Consider the following 23673-nt stretch of genomic DNA (forward strand, 5'->3'; position numbering starts at 1 on the left):
AAGGGTGAGATAGCCAAATGGATACAAAATTGGCTGGATGACAGAAGCCAGAGAGTGGTTGTTGAGGGGTTGTTTTTCAAACTGGGGACCTGTGACCAGTGGTATGCCTCAGGGAACAGTACTGGCTCCATTGACATGGTTAGTAGGTTCCCTACATTTCTTTATCTCCCTTCATGAGAAAAGAATGTAAAAAAAAACTGAATATTTACATGCCCCTGTATACTAAGTAATAATTCAGGGTGGTCGGTGGTTGGTGCATGAGGGTGGGGCTGGGGCTTAGGCAGATTTGGAAATCTATCAGAAAGTCATGAACGAGCCTAGTTGTTTGACTTTGTCTGAAGACATTTACCCCGTCTGTGGATGAGAACAAGAAGTGTAGGGAAGATAGGGCAATTCAAGTGGGAGGAATGAAAAGGAAATGTGGCAGTGGGCATCAGGGGAATTCTTTTTCATTCATTCATGAGATGTGGGCATCACTGGCTGGCCAAGTATTAATTGCTGTAGATCTGGGATCATATAATAGGCCAGACCCAGATAAGGGCATTAGAGAACCAGATAGGTTTTTAACCACAATTAATGTCAGTTTCATAGTCATCATTAGACTTTTAATTCCAGATTTTTTTTTTTAATTTCATGGAGGCATTGGAATCTGGGTCGCCAGGGCATAACTAAGTCTCTGGATTACTAGTCCAGTGATAACTCCATTATGCCACTGCCTCTCCATGAGTAAATATCATTCTCTGCAACCAACATCAGGAGACCTGAAGATTATGTTGCCTGCCTATTTCCAGAAACCTGGACGTTTCTTCACTGCTGGACAGAAACTTGAACTCGAAGGAAGAGGATCAAGTTGTCATGGTCCGTGTTAAAGCTAAGAATGAGGTTCTAGAAGAGGAGTTTGACTAACTAACAAAGTTAAAACTTTAATAAACAGAATCTCAAGGGTAATAGTTTTTTTTAAGGTTTGTTTATCAGTCACAGCTAAGGCTTAACTTAACACTGCAATTAAGTCACCATGAAATTCCCCTAGTCACCACAGTCCGCAGGGTCAATGTGCCTAAACAGCACGTCTTTCAGAACGTGGGAGGAAACTGGAGCACCTGGAGGAAACCCACACAGACACAGGGAGAACTGCAAACTCCACACAGGCCACAACCCAAGCCGGGAATCAAACCCAGGTCCCTGGCGCTGAGAAGCAACAGTGCTAACAATTCTGTCACCGTGCTGCCCAGTTATAATAATCTCTGGATTGCTACATGGGCCACTTGAAAATTAGTCAAGCAAATGACTTGAGAATTAAATACGTGGCTCAAAAGGTGATGGCGAAAGAAGCAGTTTCAATTCATGGTAGACAGACTCTCCTCCCTGGGGCCCCTAGCAGACAGCCTTTATGGGGAGGAGGGACTGTCTACCAGGCCTCGGATTGGGGACGCTATCTGCAATGTGTGTGACGGGGCTGGGTGGAGTGAGAGAGTGCCTGTATGAGAGAGAGAGAGAGAGAGAGAGTTTATGTGAGAAAGAGAGTGAGAGCACACACACATACATGCAGGCAAATGAGTGAGTCTGTCTCACTCAATGTCTCAGGTTTCTCACTTCCTCCCAGTACCACACACACACACAGTGTGAACAATCCTGAGACTGGGAGTGAAACTGGCACAGACACTCGGACCTTCTCACACTCCATCACAACTTCTTTTTGAAATTCAGTTTAATATTATGCCATATTTTATCATTCCAAAATTTGCCCATCAGCCCCTTGAATGTGAAAAAAGATAGCGGTGCAAAAATGTTGGACAATAAGCCTGGAATACAGGGGTTCCATTTCCTGAGGCATTGGCATCAGTATTGGAACAGAAGGAAACGGTACTGTTGGTATGGTCTTCATCTGACCCAATCTGGGACCAGTGTTCTAGCAGAAAGGCTAAATAGGGTGGTCACAGGGACTTTAAGCTAGCAAGTGGGGAGAAGGGAATGATAAAAAAACTTTGGGAATTATAATGGTTAAATGGGAAGCATTAAGTTATAGGGGACTCTATGGTTAGGGTTGCAGATAGGCGCTTCTGTGGATGTGAAAGAGGATCCAGGATGGTATGTTGCCTCCCTGGTACCAAGGTCCAGAATACCTCAAAGGGCAGAAAGCTTTCTGAAAGGAGACGGTGAACAGCCAGAGGTCGTGGTACATATTGGTACTAACGGCATAGGAAGGAAGAGTGATGAGGTCCTGCAGCAGCAGTTTAGAGAATTAAGTAGAAAGTTAAAATGCAGGACCTCTAGCGTTGTAATCTCAGGATTACTCCCTGTGCCATATGCCAGTGAAACAGGAAGATAGTGCAGCTCAACACATAGCTAAACAACTGGTGTAGGGGGGAGGGTTTCAGATACCTGGACCATTGGGGTCTCTTCCAGGGCAAGTGGGAGTTATACAAGGACAGGTTGCATCTAAGCTGGAAGGGCATAAATATTCTGGCTGGGAGGTTTGCTAGTGTCACACGGCAGGATTTAAACTAGTTTAGCAGGGCAGTGGGAACCAAAGCAAAAGGTGAATTAAGTGAAGGGGAAATCAGAGAGTAGAGCCAGTAAGATTGAGAAACAGCAGGCAGGATGTGGTTGCTAATCAAAGGGGGTCTGATGGACTGAAGTGCATTTGTTTCAATGCGAGAAGTGTAACAGGTAAGGCAGATGAACTTAGAGCTTGGATTAGTATTAAGAACTATGATGTTGCGATTACAGAGACTTGGTTAAGGGAAGTTTAGGATTGGCAGTTTAATATTCCACGACCCAGATGTTTCAGACAGGATGGAGGGGAATGGAAAAGGGGTGGGGAAGTTGCACTACTGGTTAGGAAAATAACAGAGGTGTCCTCCCGCAGTACAGCTCGGGAGACTCCTACAGCGAAGCAATAATGGGTAAAGCTCAGGAATAGGAAGGGTGTAGTCACAATGCTGGGGGTTTACTATAGGCCACCTAACTGCCAGCTGCAGATAGAGGAACAGATATGTAGGCAGATTTTGGCAAGGTGTAAAAGTAACAGGGTTGTTGTGGTGGGAGATTTTAACTTCCCCTATATTGACTGGGACTCACTTAGTGCTAGGGGCGCGGATGGGGCAGAATTTGTAAGAAGCATGCAGGAGGGCTTCTTGAAACAGTATGTAGATAGTCCAACTAGGGAAGGGGCCATACTGGACTTGGTTTTGGGGAATGAGCCCAGGTTGATGTTTCAGTAGGGGAGCAGTTCAGGGACAGCGACCATAATTCAGTAAGCTTTGAGGTACTGATGGATAAGTGTAGTCCTCAAGTTAAGGTGCTAAATTGGGGGAAGGCGAATTACAACAAAATTAGGCAGGAACTGAAGAACGTAGATTGGGGGGCAGGTGTTTGAGAGCAAATCAACATCTGGCATGTGGGAGGCTTTCAAGCGTAAATTGATAGAGATTCAGGACTGGTACATTCCTGTAAAGGATGAAGGATAAGTATGGCAAGTTTTGGGAAGCTTGGATAATGAGATATTGCGAGCCTAGTTAAAGAGAAAAAGGAAGAATTTGTCAAGGCTAGGGACAGAGAAGCAAGTGTGGAATTCAAGGAAAGTAGAAAGAAGAAAGGAGGGCTAAAAAAAAAGGGTTGCAAAAAAAAAGCACTGACCAGCAAGATTGAGGAAAATCCCAAAGCTTTTTATACATAAAGAGCAGGAGGATAGCCAGTGAAAGGGTTGACTCACTCAAAAACAGGGAAGGGAATCTATATGTGGAGCCAGAGGAAATGGGGGAAGTATTAAATAAGTACTTTGCGTCGGTATTCATCAAAGAGAAGGACTTGATGGATGATGAGTCTGGGAAAGGGTGTGTAGATAGTTTGAGTCATGTTGAGATCAAAAAGGGGGTGGTATTGGGGTTCTTGAGAAACATTAAGGTAGACAAAGGGCCTGTTGGGATATACCCCAGAATACTGAAAGGCAAGGGAGAAAATTGCTGTGATTGAGAGAAATCTTTGTATCCCCACTGGCTACAGGAGAAGTCCTAGTGGGTTAGAGAATAGCCAATGTTGTTCCTTTGTTTAAGAGGGGTAGCAAGAATAATCCAGGTAATTACAGGCCGCTGAGCCTGACATCAGTGGTAGGGAAATTATTGGAGGGGATTCTTTGAGACAGGATTTATTCCCACTTGGAAATAAGGGGATGTATTAGGGAGATATAACACAGTTTAGTGAAGGGGAGGTTGTGTCTCACTAACTTGATCAGTTTTTCAAGGAAGTCACAAAGATGGTTGATGAGGATAGGGCAGTGAATGTTGTCTACATGGACTTCAGTAAGGGCTTTGACAAGGTCTTTCATGTAAGACTGGCGCAGAAGGTTAAGTCACATGGGATCAGAGATAAGCTGGCAAGGTGGATACAAAACTGGCTCAGTGATAGAAGAAAGAGGGTAGCAGTGGAAGGGTGCATTTCTGAATGGAAGGCTTTGACATTCCTCAGGGATTAGCACCGGGACCTATGCTGTTTGTAATATATAAAAATGATTGAGGAAAATGTAACTGGTTTGACTAGTAAGTTTGCAGATGACACAAAGGTTGGTGGATTTGCAGATAGCAGCAAGGACCATCAGAGGATACAGACCTGTTGGAGACTTGGGTGGAGAGATGGCAGATGGAGTTTGATCTGGATAAATGAGAGGTAATGCGTTTTGGAAGGTCTAATGCAGATAGGAAATATACAGTAAATGGCAGAACCCTTAAGACTATAGGTAGGCAGAGGGATCTGGGTGTGCAAGTCACTAAAAATGGCAACACAGATTGAGAAGGTAGTCAAGAAGACATACGGCATGCTTGCCTTCATTGGCCAGGACATCGAGTTCAAAAATTGGCAAGTCATGTTGCAGCTTTATAGAACCTTAGTTAGGCCACACTTGGAATATAGTGTTCAATTCTGATCGCCACACTACCAGAAAGACATGGAGGCTTTGGAGAGGGTAGAGAAAAGATTTACCAGGGTATTGCCTGGTATGGAGGGCATTAGCTATGAGGAGAGGTTGGAGAAATTTGGTTTGTTCTCACTGGAACGACGGAGGTTGAGGGGCGACCTGATAGAAGTCTACAAGATTATGTGAGGCATGGACAGAGTGGATAGCCAGAAACTTTTTCCCAGGGTGGAAGAATTTATGCTGGAGGGGGTAGTAGAAGCAGATACGATAGTGACTTTTAAGGAATGTCTTGATAAATATGTGACTAGAATGGGAATGAAGGGATATGGTCCCCGGAAGGATAAGGGGTTTTAGTTAAGTCAGGCAGCATGGTCGGTGCAGGGTTGGAGGGCCTGCTCCTGTGTTTTCATTTTCTTTGTTCAAAGCAGCAGGTTAGCATGTGGGAGGAGGGTTCAACTACATGGAAAGCTATGAAAAAAGTTAAAAGAAATGAGAACTCAGGAAATGTTAGGATTCAAAAAGGTGTAAGAATTAGCATAAGGGCATTTTACCTAAACGCTCATAGCACTTGAAATAAGATAAATGAATTGACAGCACAAATCATTGCAAACGAATATAATTTGGTGGCCATTACAGAGACATAGTTTCAGGGTGGTCACGACTGGGAGTTAAATATCCAGGGGTATTTGGAAGGACTGATAGGAACAGGAGGGAGGTGGTGTAGCTTTGATATTTCAGGATGACTTCAGGGAGATAGTGAGAGATGATATAGGTTCAATGAAGAAAAAGGTTGAATCCATTTGGGTGGAAATTAGAAATAGTAAGGAGAAAATGTCACTGGTAGGTATATTTTATAGGCCACCAAACAATAACATCATGGCGGGGCAAGCAATAAACAACAAAATAACTGCTGCATTAAAAATGGTATGGCAATTATCATGGGGATTTTAATCTGTATGTCGATTGGTCAAACCAGGTTGGTCAAGACGGCCTTGAGGAGGTCATAGAATGTATCCGTGATAGGTTCCATTACATACTGTTTGAGGAAACTACGAGGGAGCAAGCTATCCTAGATCTGGTCCTGTGTAATGAGACAGGAGTAATTAATGATCTCACAGTTAGGGATCCTCCCAGAAGGAGCAATCACAGTATGATTGAATTTAAAATACAGATGGAGCGTGAGAAGGTAAAATCCAATACCAGTGTGTTGTGCTTAAATAAAGGAGACTACAAAGGGACGAAGGAGGCAATTAGCTGAGGTAGACTGGGAGCAAAGAACTTTATGATGGGACAATTGAGGAACAGTGGAGGGCTTTCAAAGTGATTTTTCACAGTGCTCAGCAGTATATACCAGTGATAAGGAAGGACTGTAGAAAAAGAGATAATCAGCCATGGATATCTAAGGAAACAAAGGAGAATATTACATTGAAAGAAAATGCATACAAAGATTAGTGGGAGTTTTTTAAAAGTCACCAGAAAGCCACCAAAACAGCTGTAAAGAAAAGTTAGATACAATTATGAGAGTAAACTAGCTCAGAATATAAAAACAGATAGCAGAAGTTTCTATAAATGTATAAAACGAAAGAGAGTGGCTAAAGTAAACATCAGTCTTTTAGAGGGATGTAATAACTTGAAATAAGGAAATGGCCGAGGCATTGAACAGGTATTTTGTGTTGATCTTCACAGTGGAAGACACAAAGAACATGCCAAGAGTTGATGGCAAGGTGGCTATGGCAGGTGAGGACCTAGAAATAATCATTATCACTCAAGAAGTGGTGTTGGGTAAGCTAATAGGGATAAAGGTTGACAAGTCTCCTGGCCCTGGGCAATGCATCCCAGGGTACTAAAAGAGATGACAGAGGAAATAACAAACGTGCTCGTTGTAATTTATCAAAATTCATTGGACTCTGGGGTGGTTCTAGTAAATTTGATGTTTTCCAATGTGATGCCATTGTTTAAAAAAAAAGGAGGGTAACAGTAGGCCAGTTAGTTTAACTTCTGTAGTGGGGGAAATGATTGACTCTATCGAGGGAGAAATATCAAGACATCTGGATAGAAATTATCCCATTTGGAAAACACAGCATGGCTTCATGAAAGGCAGGTCATGTTTAACTAATTTACTGGAATTCTTTGAGGACATTACCAGCGTGGTGGACAATAAGGAGCCACTGGGTGTGGTGTATCTGGATTTCCAGAAGGCATTCGACAAGGTGCCACACAACACTGCTGCATGGCGGTACAGGTAATGTATTAGCATGGATAGAGTATTGGTTAACAGAAAGCAAAGAATGGGTAAATGGGTTCTTTTCTGGTTGGTGATCAGTGACTAGTGGCGTGCCTCAGGGATCAGTGTTGGGACTGCAATTGTTTACAATTTATAGATGATTTGGAGTTGGGGACCAAGTGAGTGTGTCAAAGTTCACAGATGATACGAAGATGAAAGGTAGAGCAAAGTGTGCAGAGGACGGTGAAAGGATATACATAGTTTGAGTGGGCAAGGATCTGGCAGTTAGTGTACTGTGTTGGTAAATGCGAGGTCATCCATTTTGGTAGGAACAACAGCAAAATGGACTATTATTTAAAATGGTAAAAGACTGCAGCATGCAAATCACAAAAAGTTGGTTTGCATGTGCAGTAGGTAATGGAAATGGCAAATGGAATTTTGTCCTTCATTGATAGAGGAATGAAGTTTAAAAACAGTGAGGTTATGTTGCAGTTGTATGAGGTGCTGGTGAGGCCACCCCAGAAGTACTGTGTACAGTTTTGGTCTCCTTTCTCGGGAAAGGGTATACTGGCACTGGAGGTGGGGGGGCAAAAGGAGATTCACTAGAGATTGATTCCGGAGTTGAGAGGTTTGACTCATGAGGAGAACATAACATAAGAACATAAGAAATAGGAGCAGGAGTAGGCCATCTAGCCCTTCAAGCCTGCCCCGCCATTCAATAAGGCCATGGCTGATCTGAAGTGGATCAGTTCCACTTACCCACTCTCTCCCCATAACCCTTAATTCCCTTGCCTATCAAAAACCTATCTACCCGCGTCTTAAATATATTTAGCGAGGTAGCCTCCACCACTTCAATGGGCAGAGAATTCCAGAGATTCACCACCCTTTGAGTGAAGAAGTTCCTCCTCAACTCCGTTCTAAACTGCCCCCCCCTTATCTTGAGGCTGTGCCCTCTAGTCCTGCTAATCTTTCTAAGTGGGAAGAATCTCTCTACCTCTACCCTAGCCATCCATTTCATTATCTTATACATCTCTATAAGATCCCCCCTCATCCTTCTAAACTCCAACGAGTACAGACCCAGTCTATTTAGTCTCTCTTCATAGGCCAACCCCCTCATCTCTCGTATCAGCCTAGTGAACCTCCTCTGCACTCCCTCCAAGTGCAAAACATCCTTGCGCAAGTGTAGCAACCAAAACTGCACACAGTACTCCAGCTGCGGCCTCACCAGTACCCTGTACAGTTGCAGCAAGAACTCCCTGCTTTTATATTCTATCCCCCTCGCTATAAAGGCCAGCATTCCATTCGCCTTCTTGATCACCTGCTGCACCTGCAGACTGGGTTTTTGCGACTCATGCACAAGGACCCCAGGTCCCTCTACACCATATCATGCTGCAGCTTTTCGCCCTTTAAATGGTAATCCCTCCTACTATTATTTCTGCCAAAGTGGATAACCTCACACTTGCTAACATTATACTCCATCTGCCAAGTCCTCGCCCACTCGCTCAGTCTATCCAGATCCCTCTGCAGACTTTCCACACCCTCCGCGCAATTTGCTTTTCCACTCATCTTTGTGTCATCAGCAAATTTCGTCACCCTACACTCAGCCCCCTCCTCCAGATCATCTATATAAATGGTAAATAGCTGAGGCCCCAGCACCGATCGCTGCGGCACTCCACTAGTCACCAACCGCCAATCAGAATAGCACCCATTGATACCAACTCTGCCACCTATTAGGCAACCAATCCTCTATCCACACTAACACCTTACCCGCAACTCTGTGCCCCCTAACCTTCTGAAGCAACCTTTTGTGAGGCACCTTATCAAACGCCTTTTGAAAATCTAGAAACACCACATCCACCGGTTCCCCTCTGTCTACTGTAGGAGGGGCTGAGTAGACTGGGGCTTTACTCATTGGACCTTAGGGGAATGAGGAGCGATCTCATAAAAACAAATAAAATTATGAAGGGAATAGATAAGATAGAAGCAGGGAGATTGTTTCCACTGGTGGGGTGAAGCTAGAACTAGGGAGCATAGCCTCAAAATAAGAATGAGCAGAACTAACACGGATTTGAGGAGGAACTTCTTCACCCAGAGGGTTGGGAATCTGTGGAATTCCCTGCCCAGTGAAGCAGTTGAGGCTACCTCGTTGAATGTTTTTAAGGGAAGGATAGATAAGTGTTTGAACAGTAAAAGGAATTAAGGGTGAGCGGGCAGGTAAATGGAGCTGAGGCCATGAAATGATCATATTAAATGGCAGAGCAGGCTTAAGGGGCCTGATGGCCTACTCCTGCTCCTAGTTTTTATGTTCTTATGATCTGAGGGGCAGCAGTGAGGTGAACTCTCCCAGGGAAGGGAAAGGGGAGAAAACAACCTCTCCAAGGGCCCTCTAATCTGGAGACAGTGCGCCCAAGAGGAGACAGATCCTCAGGAGGACAGGAAAGTTGGAGGAATATAATTCCTCCAAGTCCCACACTCCGACTTTGGTAGCATGCTCCTGCATAGCAACGCTCACAAACCTTGCAGCTCCACTCACTCTCTCAAGGCACCTCCCATCCTCATCTGATCAGCCTATTGCTTTCTCAAACTCATTTCTCACCTCATCCTCAAATGGTGTCCTTTCTTCATCTTCATATATTTGCTCACATCTCCCTGCTTTGTCTTCTGGCAGGGGGAGAAAGAGCACAGAAGCTGGTGAGAGGCAGAAGGAGATTGGTGAGGGAATGGGCAGTTGCCCTTTAGTGACAGGCACCTTTGTTGGCCACTGTCATCATGTACTCAGCTGCTCTGCTGTGAAGACGATCTTGTTCGAGGAGACTAGAAACATCAGCAATAATCTGCCCCAAGTGCCTGAGCTGCCAGAGGCACTAGTACTCAAAAATGTTCATGGGCTCATCTCCTGCCTGGAGACCCTGGGCTGAATTCAATGGCTAAGTCAGCGGGCTTGATGATGGCAGGCCAGAAAACCAGAGGCAGCCCCGCTGTGGCCATTTCAGAAACCCCATTCCAAGTATATGTACTTAAGGCAATTATCAAAATGGTGTCAGGGCTCCACATTCCCATTAAAGGGCAGAAGTTGCACATCCAGGTGCTGCCAGCCAGAGGCCAACAATTCTTCAGTACCAGCAGCTCCACTGACACTGGTGGCCACTGCTGGTATTGCAGCAGGTTAGGACCAGTCACAGCGGAGGAGGCCTTGGAATGGCGCCAAGTGTTTCAGCCCAAACAGGGCCAGTGAGAGGGAAGGGATACTTTCCGAGGGACCAGTCTTTACCGCCTGGCAGGACAGTTGTCTCAAAAGTGTAAGCAAACCTTCAGCAAGGTCCCCACAACTGGGCAACTAGCCCACATGACACCTCCAATGCTAGGACTGGCACTGAAGGGCCTCAATTAGTATGTGGGCAGGAAGACCATTCTTAACAATGATCTCAGAGATTGCAGGAGTCAGGACTGAACCAGGCACTCCAACGTCAGTGCCACACCCCTCTCCCCCTACCATCTTGCCTCCTGATTCCATTGCCCCATTTGCCTCCCTGCCACTCCCAGGGCTAGAACCAAATTAAACGTTGGGGGTTTTATTTCCTTCCAGCTGGATCTGGATGTCCATCCTCTCTGCCCTATGAGAGAAGAGAAGACAGCAGGTGGTTCGCCTCCAGCTGCTGAAGCTATTGGTGGTGACATGGTCTCTTCAGCAGGGGTGGAAGACAGAGGTACATAATTTGCTCCAATGCTACGTGGAAGGCTGGCAGCAGAGAAATGCAGTGAAGGGTGTGAACTGCCAGACACAAAATCAGTGAGTGCACTCTCCAATAGAAAAATGCTTTGAACAGTAGTCTCTATGTGGCCATGGCTGGAGCTTTTCAATGCAATTGATGAAATCCTTCCCAGTCTGTTGGTTTCACTGAGGAAACTCTTCCCATTATGCACTCGCTTTAGCAAGTTGCTGACAGTTTGGGCGACAGATTTCCTGCCCAGAAAGCCATGATTCATGGATCGAGCAACTCATAGGTTTTTTTTTAAAGTCTCATTTTAATTATTTGTGCAGAGATCTAAGACTATTTGCTGTTCTCTTTCTATGTGCTCCTATTCCATATGTTCTTAAGTCAACGTGCATCCAAAGTGAAAGCTACAGGGTGGGATTTTCCATTCTGTGCACAGAGTGCGGGCAGAGGTGAGGAAACTTGTGTACAGGTTGTACAGTTAGCTTTCTTCACCAGATAATCCAACGCTGCTTAGAAAGATTCTGGAGGCATAGCCCACACCATCATGCTGGAGAGGGAAGGGCAGAGTCAGAAAAAAAAACAGGGTCCAATCTCCAATTGGCAACACAAGGAACCCTCTCCAACTGATAAGGGGAATAATCCGTCCCAACACCCATCCTATCAGTGGAGTTCCCCAGAGGCCTCTGGCATTGCCCCTTGGCAATGCCAGGGGCCTCCAGAATCCTAACATAGAACATTACAGCGCAGAACAGGCCCTTTGGCCCACGATGTTGCACCGACCAGTTAAAAAGCAATGACCCTCTAACCTAAACCAAACCCTTTCCATCCATAAACCTATCCACGGATCTCTTAAACGTCCCCAAACTAGGCGCATTTACAACTGCAGCAGGCAGGGCATTCCAATCCTTCACCACCCTCTGGGTAAAGAACCTACCCCTGACATCCGTCTTATAACTACTACCCCTTAATTTACAGCTATGCCCCCTCGTGCTAGCTTTCTCCATCCGAGGAAAAAGGCTATCACTGTCCACTCTATCTAAACCTCTAATCATCTTATATGTTTCAATAAGGTCCCCTCTTAGCCGCCTTCTTTCCAACGAAAACAACCTCAAATCCCTCAGTCTCTCCTCATAGGACCTCCCCTCCATACCAGGCAACATCCTGGTAAACCTCCTCTGCACCCTCTCCAAAGCCTCCACATCCTTCCTATAATGTGGGGACCAGAACTGCACACAATACTCCAAGTGCGGCCGCACCAGAGTCTTGTACAGTTGCAACATGACGCTGCGGCTCCCAAATTCAATCCCCCTACCAATAAACGCCAAGACACCGTATGCCTTCCTAACAACCCTATCTACATGATTCCCAACTTTCAGGGATCTATGTACACATACACCTAGATCCCTCTGTTCATCCACACTATTCAGAGTCCTACCGTTAGCCCTATACACCACACATCTGTTATTCCTGCCAAAGGTGAATTACCTCACACTTTTCCACATTAAACTCCATCCGCCACCTCTCGGCCCAGCTCTGCAACTTGTCCAAGTCCCCCTGTAAACTAAGACACCCTTCCTCACTATCTACCACACCTCCGACTTTGGTGTCATCAGCAAATTTACTAATCCACCCAACTATACCCTCATCCAGATCATTTATAAAAATTACAAACAGCAGTGGCCCCAAAACAGATCCCTGAGGCACACCACTCGTAACTGAACTCCATGACGAATACTTACCATCAACCACCACCCTCTGTCTCCTATCCGCCAGCCAATTCCTGATCCAATTACCTAAATCACCCTCAATCCCATACATCTGCATTTTCTGCAGAAGCCTTCCATGGTGAACCTTATCAAACGCCTTACTGAAGTCCATATATACCACGTCAACTGCCTTACCCCCATCCACCTCTTTGGTCACTTTCTCAAAAAACTCAATAAGGTTAGTAAGGCACGACCTAACCTCCACAAAACCATGCTGACTATCTCCAATCAATTCATTACTCTCCAAATAACTATAAATCCTATCCCTAATAATTTTTTCTAAAACCTTACCCACAACAGAAGTAAGACTCACCGGTCTATAATTCCCAGGGAAGTCTCTGTTCCCCTTCTTAAACAATGGGACAACATTCGCCATCCTCCAATCCTCCGGCACTACACCTGTGACCAACGACGACCTGAAGATCAGAGCCAGAGGCTCTGCAATCGCCTCTCTTGCCTCCCAGAGAATCCTAGGGTAAATCCCGTCCGGCCCAGGGGACTTATCTATTTTCAAACCCTCAAGAATATCTAGCACATCCTCCTTATCAACTGCAATACTATCCAGTTTACAACCCTGTAACCCAGTGTTCTCCACAGCTACATTTATGTCCCCCTGCGTGAACACCGAAGAGAAATATTGGTTCAATGCCTCTCCAATCTCTTCCGGCTCCACACACAAATTCCCACTGCTGTCTCTAACTGGCCCCAATCTTGCCCTAACCAACCTTCTGTTCTTAACATATCTATAGAACGCCTTAGGATTCTCCTTAATCCTATCAGCCAAAGTCTTCTCATGTCCTCTTTTAGCCCTAACATCTCCATTAACAACATCTGATTTCTCCTTCCTTTTAACCTTTTTCATAATTTTCCATGTAGTTGAACCCTTCACACACATGCTAACTTGCTGCTTTGCTTCCCATTTTATAATTCGCGCAGTTTTACCCTCCCCTCCCCCCAGTTTAACATCCATGTGACCATCCTATTTACCCTTTTCGCTAGAACACTGGTCTCAGATCGGGACAGTCTTCACCTGAACCAACGGTGCCAGGGGCCAGTGCAATGCCTGGGCCAGGCTCCTCCTGGGTGCTCTACTCACCTGCTTTTTCCCTTTGCTTGATCCCCTTTTTTTAAAAAAAAAGCAGTTGTAAATCTCACCAACATGGCATCACATTGGCACAGGAGAAATTCTACATGTGGGACAACAATATGGTGGAGAAGCCCACTATTTACATTGGCTGGAACATTCTTCCATCACTAGTGGGGTTTGGGGACAATCAGAAAATGGGATCTTGGTGAGATCCTAGTTTCCCAAATCTCAATTTTTTGCTCCCAGATCTCCGCTTGTGAATGCGGGTGCAAAATTCAGGCAATAGCAAATCAAAATTTTCAAACTGTAACTAGTTCAACCAGTTGAAAAGCTCACACAGTAAAAACGTATTTCATGACACTAACTTTAAGTAATATTTTCCAAAATATCTTGTAACTTAACAAGATGAATTCAAATACAGCAGGAAAACTGAGTAACATTTCTAATACTTTGCTTTTTCCTTATGTTTTACAATAAACCTACTAGATTTTTCCTTAATTTAAGCTCAACTCAGCATTATACATTATGAGGTTTTGAACTCGAGAAGAATGAGCAAAATGGTCAAAGCTGTCGTCAATTATTCCCTGGAATGAGGGCTAAATTGTGCAATATCTTCAATGTTGCAAATAGTTGCTGATATCTCAGAAGGGCCATATTGGAGTACATATTTATCACAAACAGTTCAATGCAGGGAAATGATAGGTATTAGCATCACGCTTTTCCCCTTTCATTTCCTCTTTCCCTGGTCTCTGGAGATCTTGAATGTTCCTCCAAATGGGAGAAAAGGATAATCTCCTATAATCAATATATGCACCAATCTTTTGAGCAAGATGAGTTGGGCAATTTTTAGTTGTCCCCTTTCTTTCAGGATGATGGGATACCTGATCTCTCTGGTGCGCCACCTAGCAACTCAAAAAGTAGAACTCACAAAATTCATTCTATTGGCACAAATTATTGCGAACGTCCCAATCCAAGAATGTCCAATCTTCCAACTGAGGTAGACCTCGCTAATAAGCCATACATCAATGCATTGTTTTGGGTTTTTCTTGAAGAAAAAGGAACAAGTTTTGCAGATTCTCCTTTGCAATTTTGCATTCAATCATAAAATCCTTTGAATAAATTATATATATAGATTGTCATGCCAAATACAGCACTCAAGGGGTAATCATTACTAAAAGCATTGGCTGACTGTGCACTATTCAATCGAGATTGAATTCAATGTGCATTATTGCAGCGCATAAAAAAATATCATTTATCAGTCTGCATCTTGCGCGTTTTTACAATGTTCCATTTGGTCACCAAATATATCTCATCTTGCCGACTGCTGCCACATGCTGGTAGCTTTTCATAGTACAGACTTCTGTTTTTAAAATCATGACTCCCTTTCTCTGTTCATTTTTAATGAAAACAATTATAGTGTAAGTGTATTATGTAAATGTTAAATATTTATTCATTCACCAGTGCACACAAATAATTAAATAACTAGATGTTAAATCTTATCTCTTCCATAGAATTCATGGCTCAAATCCCCTTTGACCTAATGAGGCTGATACAAATGCTTTGTGCATTATCAAAACAATATTATAAGACAAAGCCCCCCCTGACGTATCACAAATCTGTTCTGGATTGTTCTGCCAATGTTATATCTTGATGAAAAAAATATAATTGTGCACACTTCCGACCATATTAGAAATGTTTAATATTCAAGTGACAAATGAAAGCCTCAAGATGACAAATGACAACTGCATTTATAGCACAAAACAGGCAAAAATGTCCATCCTATTCAGATTAATTGTACCACTGTCTACCTTGATGGTAATGCTCTGGAAATTAAAAAGGTGCTCTTATGAGCGTAGGAACAGAAGTCGAACATTCAGCCCCTCAAATCTATTTTGCTATTCAACCAGGGGGTTGCTAATTTGCAACTCAATTCCATTTACCCACCTGGATTCCATATCCTTCAATACCCTTTCCTGGCAGAACTCTCTCAAACTCAGTTTTGAAAAGTACAATCAACCCAGTACCTTCATTCATTGAGGAACACGTTCTAGATTTCTCAGAACCTTTGGATAAAAAAGGCCTTCCTCATGTCACTCTTAAATGCAAATTTCAAGATTATCCTTCCTTGTTCTAGATTACTTCAACAGACAAAATAACTTCTCTGCATTTATCCTCTCAACTTCTTACATCATGTAAAACACCTCAAATAGTTTCCTTTCAACTGTCTAAATCCAAATGAATACAAGGAGAGTTTACACAAATTATCCTCATAAATTTAACACTTTCATGCATTCTATTGAGTCTGGGGTCTACTGTATCCTGTTGAGATGCAGTGCCCAAAGCTGAAGGTAGTACTCCGGGGGAAGTCTCACTAAAGGACAATTTATTCCATATTCCATCACCACTCACCCACCTCTCTGCCCCCTGCCATCCTTCCCTAAACACCAGGGAGATAAGAGGCAATATTTTATTATCTCTTCCAACTTCTTCTGGATGAAATGGATTTGCAGTCTTCTAAAGCCAAAATATAGATTCAGCGTTGTTCCGATGCCTTAGTTCTTTGCTGAGGCAACTTGCTGATTTATTATTAACATGTGCACTTGTAGCATTTTTAACATTCATCTTGGGCACATTTTGCCATTTGAAATTTCCATGCATAATTAGGGCTTAAAGCAGGATATATTTTTGGGTAAGATCTTCCAGAGTTCAAACAATATATATTTAGTTTGACATATTCAATTTTATCCAACCCTTGAACCATATCTGTAATCTTTTAAGTTATAGCTTTGTTAAGAGTCATAGAGATATTACACCACAGAAGGAGGCCATTCAGCCCATCAAGTTCAAGCTAGTTTTCCATACAGTAATACAATCAATCCCATTCCCTCTCATGTATTCCGGCAAGTTTCTTTTCCTCCAGTGCCCAACCAATTTCCTTTAGAGATCATTCATTATCTCTGTTTCCATCAGCCTAATAGGGAACGAGTTCCAGGAATACACAATAACAAATCTGATTACTGAAATCTTTAATTACAAGGTTTCTTGATGTACTGGTCATTATTAATCATGCTACTGACCCACGATCATTGAAAGCTCAGAAAATATTCACACCTTCTGTTACTCAAGATGTTCCACACTCCAGGTTATTTACTCCTGGTATGTTTTCAGAACTTGTACTGCTGATTTATAGACAAAATATCAAGTATGTAGTTTAAAGAGTCAAAGCACTCTTCTACAATCACAATGTTTTTTTTAACATCCACTTGTGCTTTGCTTATCCTCTGGTACACGTGCTAACAACATCTTTACACTGGCTAAGGGCTAAATGAAAGAATTGATAACCGTGAATAAGCTGCTCCGTAGCTCCTGTGCAGAATGAGCAACTCAATTTCTTTGCCCTCAGATAGCTCGTCGTTTTATTATTCATCAGCCTTATCTTTAATTAAATGCTATTCTTGCAGAAAATAATTTGAAAGCTTCATGGAAGTTCTGCTCTATCTTGTAGTTGCTATGCTGATACAGAATGAACACTGTTGGCTTTAATGTTAGTTCTTCCATATCAATCTTTTAGCATTTCTAAGTTTAAAGTAAACTTCTGGGTGGGGAAAATTATGGGTGAAAATGATTATCCATTAAATTCGCATTTAGCTTTTGGCTCAATATTAGTTCTGCCAGAATTGAACATGAAAGCTAACTTGTTAATTCGCTAAGCTTATACTTGTGTTATAAAACTACAGCAATCAAAAGTCTTGAGCTGCTCTTTCAATACAAAGTGATGTATAACTTTGTTAAACTGCTAATGGGTACATCATTGTGCGCTTGTGGAAAAGGCAGTATGATATTCCACCAGATTGAACTGACTAACCCTGGTACCCTGACACATATTAGGACACAAAATCTTCTTGAGAGCTGTTTCTAAGAGAATGCTATCAGATTTGCCTGCTGATTATTCCTCATTCACGCCATCACCAAGGGCTTTTCACATGCACCTCTCATTCCTTTGCTGTTCATCTAGTAATTAGGATGAAATAAATTTAGAACAACCTAGCAGACGAGATGTTGGCAACTTGTACTCATCTCATATTGCTGAAGACAGGCAGCCGACTAATGGTAACAAATTGAAGGATTAAGGATGAGATGGAATGAAAATAACAAGCTATCTGTATATAGACTACAGCATTGCTGCTATTCAAGTTAACAATAAAGTAACAAATCGTCAAACACAAGCCCTGTCGGAATCCTGCAATCATGACAGGTGGTCCTAGGTGATTTGGAGAACTCAGAAAGCACTAAAATGAGTCATTCAGCTAAAGAATCCTAAATGAGACAATGACATGTAATTACATCTTGCTGCATATTACTAGTATTTCTAAGCCACAATGCATAATATTTGATTGCCGCAATCTACTGCTATCTCTAGTCATTGCAAGTAATCAATGTGTACATCATCATTGTTTTTACTTCATTAACCCAAAAAGTACTGAGAAAAATTGCAAGTAATGCAATGGTTTAAATTTCACAGACACATTTATGTTATTATCACTATGCATACTTTTTTTAAAAACCAACTAGATAAGCAAGTAAAGTTTAAGCCATCAGCGTTCAATTAACTTTCATGCAATAAGGTTAAAATAAACTCAGTACCAGAGTCTTGTTTCCATTCTTGCAGAGTGGGCCCCGAAATACTCCCTTGATGTTTCTGAAATGGCCATTGCTAAGGTGTGTGGAGCTGATGACAATATAGTAACACGCCATATGATGCTGTAGCTCCCATACACACAGTGCATACAGTTCAAGTAGACTGCAAACGAGAAGCCTCCTGATGATCTGGGTTGGGAACACACAGCACTCAATGAAAGCCGCTCCTCTTTTCTCTTGTTTCACACTGGCACATCAGCATAAGCAAATGAGGCATTAGCTAGTCAGCCTTTTCAGTCTGCAGCTGATTCGTCCTGCTTCAAGCAGTGTGTCCAATCTCCTTGCGCCTCTGCTGCACGAACGAGAGTTCTCAAGCTCAGTCTCTCACAGGCATAATATTATACACCACAAAGAGCTGCTGGTCCATTGCACTGGGCCAATGGCAGAAAGCCACTAGCCTAATACTGAAAGCTGTCTGAGAAGTACATATGTCACATGCTGCTTCTACACATTACTGACTCAGCCTCACACAGCCCTGCACATGGCAAGTCTCATCCAACCAGCAGACAGCGGCAGCAGCACAGAAGAATGATTGGGAGATCGGTGCAGTTAAAAGAGTTTCATATACATCAAGGCAAGAACATTTCCGAACTATCGCTTGACGTTGCCAACACGCTTTACAGCCCTTGAGTGGTTTCTTACTTTACCTTATATCACTATATTTGGCGATTTGCTCGTAATACCATTATTCATTTTACAATCACGTTAACACATTCAACTCTTACCGATCAGCATAATAATTCAGGGAGAGGTGTACAGTTCAGAGTCTCACAGGAGGAAGTGCAAATCACAATGTCTATTTCTAAATATTCTGCTCTTGAGGCTAAATCTAATTGAATTGCCTCATTTACCATAATAAGAGCCACAAGTGACCGACATTGGTTAACATTGCTGCCTCACAGCACCAGGAACCCTGGTTCAATTCCCAGTTTAGATCACTGTCTTGTGGAGTTTGCATGTTCTGTCTGTGTCTATGTGAGTTTCCTCGGGGTTCTCCCCCCCACCCCCCACGCTCTTCCCCATGCCCCACAGTCCAAAAGATTTGCTAGCTAGGTACATTGACAATGATAAATTCTCGCTCGGTGAGCCCAAACAGGTGCCAGAGTGTGGCGACAAGAAGGATTTTCACAGTAACTTCATTGTTGTGTTAATGCAACCCCATCTGTGACATTAATAAATTAACTTTAAACATTGTTTTAACCAACTGACACTAGAATAGATGAGTGCAAATTGACTTCTGTGAAATGAGCTTGATCACTAGCCCTCATTCCTGGGATCGGGTATCTGTGCTTTAGTTTCACCTGAACCAATTTAAAGTAAAAGCACGAGAGATTGTTGTCATAAAATCTCAGCTTTTCTTATGGACAAATCTCAAATTTATCTTCTGATTACACATGACTTTTTTGTACAATTTGGCTGATGTGTTTCAAATATCCTTGAAGTAAAGCTACAAATTCCCAGACGGTTAGTCATATGGCTCTTGTATTGAATCCATCTCTGGCTGCAGCTTTCGAACTGCAAATTATTTTTCTTCCCCAGTTATCAGTTGTTAGAAATTTCAATAAACACGATCTGTTGGAATTTGTACAGCAAACAGTATTTTGTATAATTTATGGGAAAGCGTTCGAAATGTGGAAGTAAAACCTTTAACAACATTATTAACACTTACCACTTTACTGATGAATATCACACTGAAGCCATACCAATCACTTTTGCATGAATTCATTTGCTGTGTGCATGATTATAAAACCACTGGGGGGCAGAAATTTATCTGTGCTGTTTTTAATCAGCTGGTTAATATGTTTAATGAAATTCTTCTGTGCAGTATTTTAATTAACTTATTGCCAGCTTTATTTAAAACTCTTAGAAGTTTCATTTAAAATGGAAATCAGAAATTTATATCCCTTGACATCAAATAAGTATCAATTGCCGCACAAATAGTCTGGCCAAGTTCACATTTGCTCAATACATCGTGCATTGGTAGAATTATTTATAAGAATATGAAATGATTCAAACATTAGATGTCATCATATGCATTGTTATAACATTCAATGTTTAATAGCACAAGATGTTATTGCTGGCGACTTAAAAACAAAGGAAAGTACAGCATAGAAATAGGCCTTCGGCCCTCCAAGCACATGCCAATCATGATGCCCTAATCAACCTAAAAAGAATCTTCTGCCCTTACTGGGTCTGGACCCCTCTACTTCCTCTCTATTCATGTACCCATCCAGATGCCTCTGAAATGTTGCTAATATGCCCGCTTCCACTACCTCCTCTGACAGCGCATTCCAGGTACCAACACTCTCTGTGTGAAAAACTTTCCCCACACATCTCCCTTAAACTTCCCCCCTCTCACCTTGAACCTTTGCCCCTTTGTTATTGACACTTCCACTCTGGGAAAAAGCCTCTGATCATCTCATAATTTTGTAGACTTATGCGAATGTAGCTAAGAAAAGAGGATTTTGCTTCTGAACATTTATTTCCTGAGGACCTCGGTATGAGGTTCCACAGAAAAAAATAGTGGTAACTTATTTTGCTCCTTAGCTTCTGCGATTATACAAAGTGCATCAGCAGAACAATGCCTCTTTCTAGATTTAGCCCTGGCCATGTGGCTGCACCTATACCGGGTGCTCCAGTTTCCTCCCACATTCCAAAGACTCTTAACCTGTGCAGCTCCATTTTAGTCGGCACAGATGTTATTGCTCTTGCAATAAATCCCACCTCCTTGTGCTTTTCTTAAAATATATTAATTAATTTACAGAGCAACATATTATCCATTTTTCTTACCAATATTGTCTCTGTGTTTCCTAGCCCAGGGTCACAGTAAATATCATATTTAGGTTTGGTCAAAATGAAATGAGCTGTATTGAAACCTCCTGGGATTTATGTGCAGTATTGTCCAGTCAGTTGAGCTCAAGAGACTATTAAATTACCAGTTTGACTCATACGCTTCATTTTTTTTCTTCTGTAGGAAATAGCAGATTTTTATCTTAGCTACATACATCAATCTGATGCCAATCTCTGCTTAACAGCCTGTGCAACTTTAAGGCCAAGAGGTAGAACTTCTTATTCCAAACTTACTTTAGACTATTCATTTTTATGCATTTAGTGTGCATTGAATTGGTGGCACAGTGGTCATCATTGTTGCATCATTGTTGCCTCACAGTACCAGGGACCCTGGCTCAATTCCAGCCTTGGGTGACTGTGTGGAGTTTGCACGTTCTCCGCTTGTCTGCATGTGTTTCCTCCAGGTGCTCCAGTTTCCTCCCACAGTCCAAAGATGTGCGGGTTAGGTGGATTGGCCTCACAGTGCCAGGGACCTGGGTTCAATTCCGGCCTCAGGTGCCTGCCTGTGTGGAGTTCGCACATTCTCCCCATGTCTGTGTGGGTTTCTTTCGGGTGCTCCAGTTTCCTCCCACATCCAAAGATGTGTGGGTTAGGTTGATTGTCCATGATAAATTGACATTAGTGTTAGGGGGATTAGCAGGGTAAATTTGTGGGGTTACAGGAATAGGGCCTGGGTGGGATTGTGGTCCGTGCAGACTCCATGGGCTGAATGGCCTCCTTCTGCATTGTAGGGTTTCTATGATTCTATGAAATCACAGGCTGGTGAGCACAAAACAGAAGTGGTAAAACTTAACAACTATGTTGGTAATAGTGTTATATCAGTTAGTTGCATATCACATTGTTATAAGCATACTGTTATGTGTCCTACATCCAAGTGTCTTGTAGCAGCCCAAGGCCGCTGAAATTCCTGGAACTTCTGCAACGCAGCAGGAGATAACAATATTATCAGCCTTAAGCATCTAATTACAGTTACACTGAAATGCAATAGTCGGATTCTGCCGTTTGGAGAAAGCTGGTTGTAACCATTTTGCTGATTTACTATGACGTGGACAATTTTAATGGTTTCATGAAGCGTGAAGCCCAGTCAAGTGCAAAGTGGGTGGTCAATCCAATCCTGTCACTTTTCTGTAAAATAAATTTGGGATTACGTAAGAATTTTTCCCTCTGCACCCTGGGCTCCCTCTCTGGCTTGCTGGCTGAGTAGAGGTTTTAAGATATTTGGGCCCAAATTTGCCACGTAGTTTTATCTGATTTAGAGGATCTCAACTTGAATATTATGTATTAATATTGTTTCTTGATAACTGCACTTGTATTCATGTACTCACAAGAGGCGATGTCAGAAGCCACCAGCACGGGAAAAGCGTCAAAGTAAAGAAGCAGCTTTGTAGGGAGGCAGCTATTGAATACAGGAGTTGGGACATCTTGTTAAAACTGTACAAGACATTGGTAAGGCCACACTTGGAATACTGTGTGCAATTCTGGTCACCCTATTATAGAAGGATATTATTAAAGTAGAAAGAGTGCAGAAAAGATTTACTCAGGTGCTACTGGGACTTGATGGATTGAGATATAATGACAGGCTGAATAGACTGGGACTTTTTCTTCTGGAGTGTAGGAGGCTGAGGGGTGACATTTTAGAGGTCTATAAAATAATGAGGGGCATAGACAAGGTATAGTCAATATCTTTTCCCAAAGGGGAGTCTAAAACTAGAAGGCATAGGTTTAAGGTGAGAGGGGAGAGATACAAAAGTGTCCAGAGGGGAATTTTTTCACACAGAGGGTGGTGAGTATCTGGAACAAGATCCAGATGTAGTAGTAGAGGCAGGTACAATTTTATCTTTTAAAAAGCATTTAAATAGTTACATAGTTACGATGGGTATAGAGGGATATGGGCCAAATGCGGGCAATTGGGATTAGCTTAGGGGGCTTTAAAAAAGAGGGGCAGCATGGACAAGTTGGGCCAAAGGGCCTGTTTCCATGCTGTAAATCTCTATGATTCTATGGCTTTATGACCACGTCAGTAAATCTATTATTTAACCGTCTGTGCTTCAAGCATTAATTCTCCAAAACTCAACATAAAAACTGGTGACCCCGATTTCGAACGGTGCTTGCAAGCCACCCAGGAGGGATGAGATTACCGAAAAAGTCAGGAAAAGGAGATAAAACGGGCAAGAAGAATGTCAGTAACGATCTTCCATAGAGCAATTAGAGAGCTGGATGCATTTGAAAAGAGGCTGAAGTTCAGGTTGATGCCTTGTTTAAAAGAAAAACGTCAAGGTAGCTGCCAGAAACGTGTTGCAAAGTGTGCATACAGTGAATCTCCATTAATAAGAAAATGGCAGGAGTTTTATGTGTCGTGGGACCCTTTGATGAAAATGTGGAGCGGCACCCTTATACTGAGCATTTTGACTATTTTG

General features: G+C 42.7%; 1 protein-coding gene across 1 annotated transcript in view; it reads right to left on the reverse strand.

The window, feature by feature from the left end:
• znf804a (zinc finger protein 804A) overlaps window positions 1-18730 on the reverse strand; it is a 305106-nt gene extending 286376 nt beyond the window's left edge. The window contains exon 1 of the mRNA XM_080198219.1: window positions 18353-18730. Coding sequence (XP_080054345.1) covers window positions 18353-18463 — 111 coding nt within the window. The 5' untranslated portion in view covers window positions 18464-18730. The remainder of the gene's footprint in view (window positions 1-18352) is intronic.
• Between the last annotated feature and the right edge of the window lie 4943 nt (window positions 18731-23673).

The sequence above is a fragment of the Carcharhinus amblyrhynchos genome, chromosome 11, assembly GCF_965287045.1.
Source record: "Carcharhinus amblyrhynchos chromosome 11, sCarAmb.v2.hapA, whole genome shotgun sequence".
Classification (NCBI taxonomy): Eukaryota; Metazoa; Chordata; class Chondrichthyes; order Carcharhiniformes; family Carcharhinidae; genus Carcharhinus; species Carcharhinus amblyrhynchos.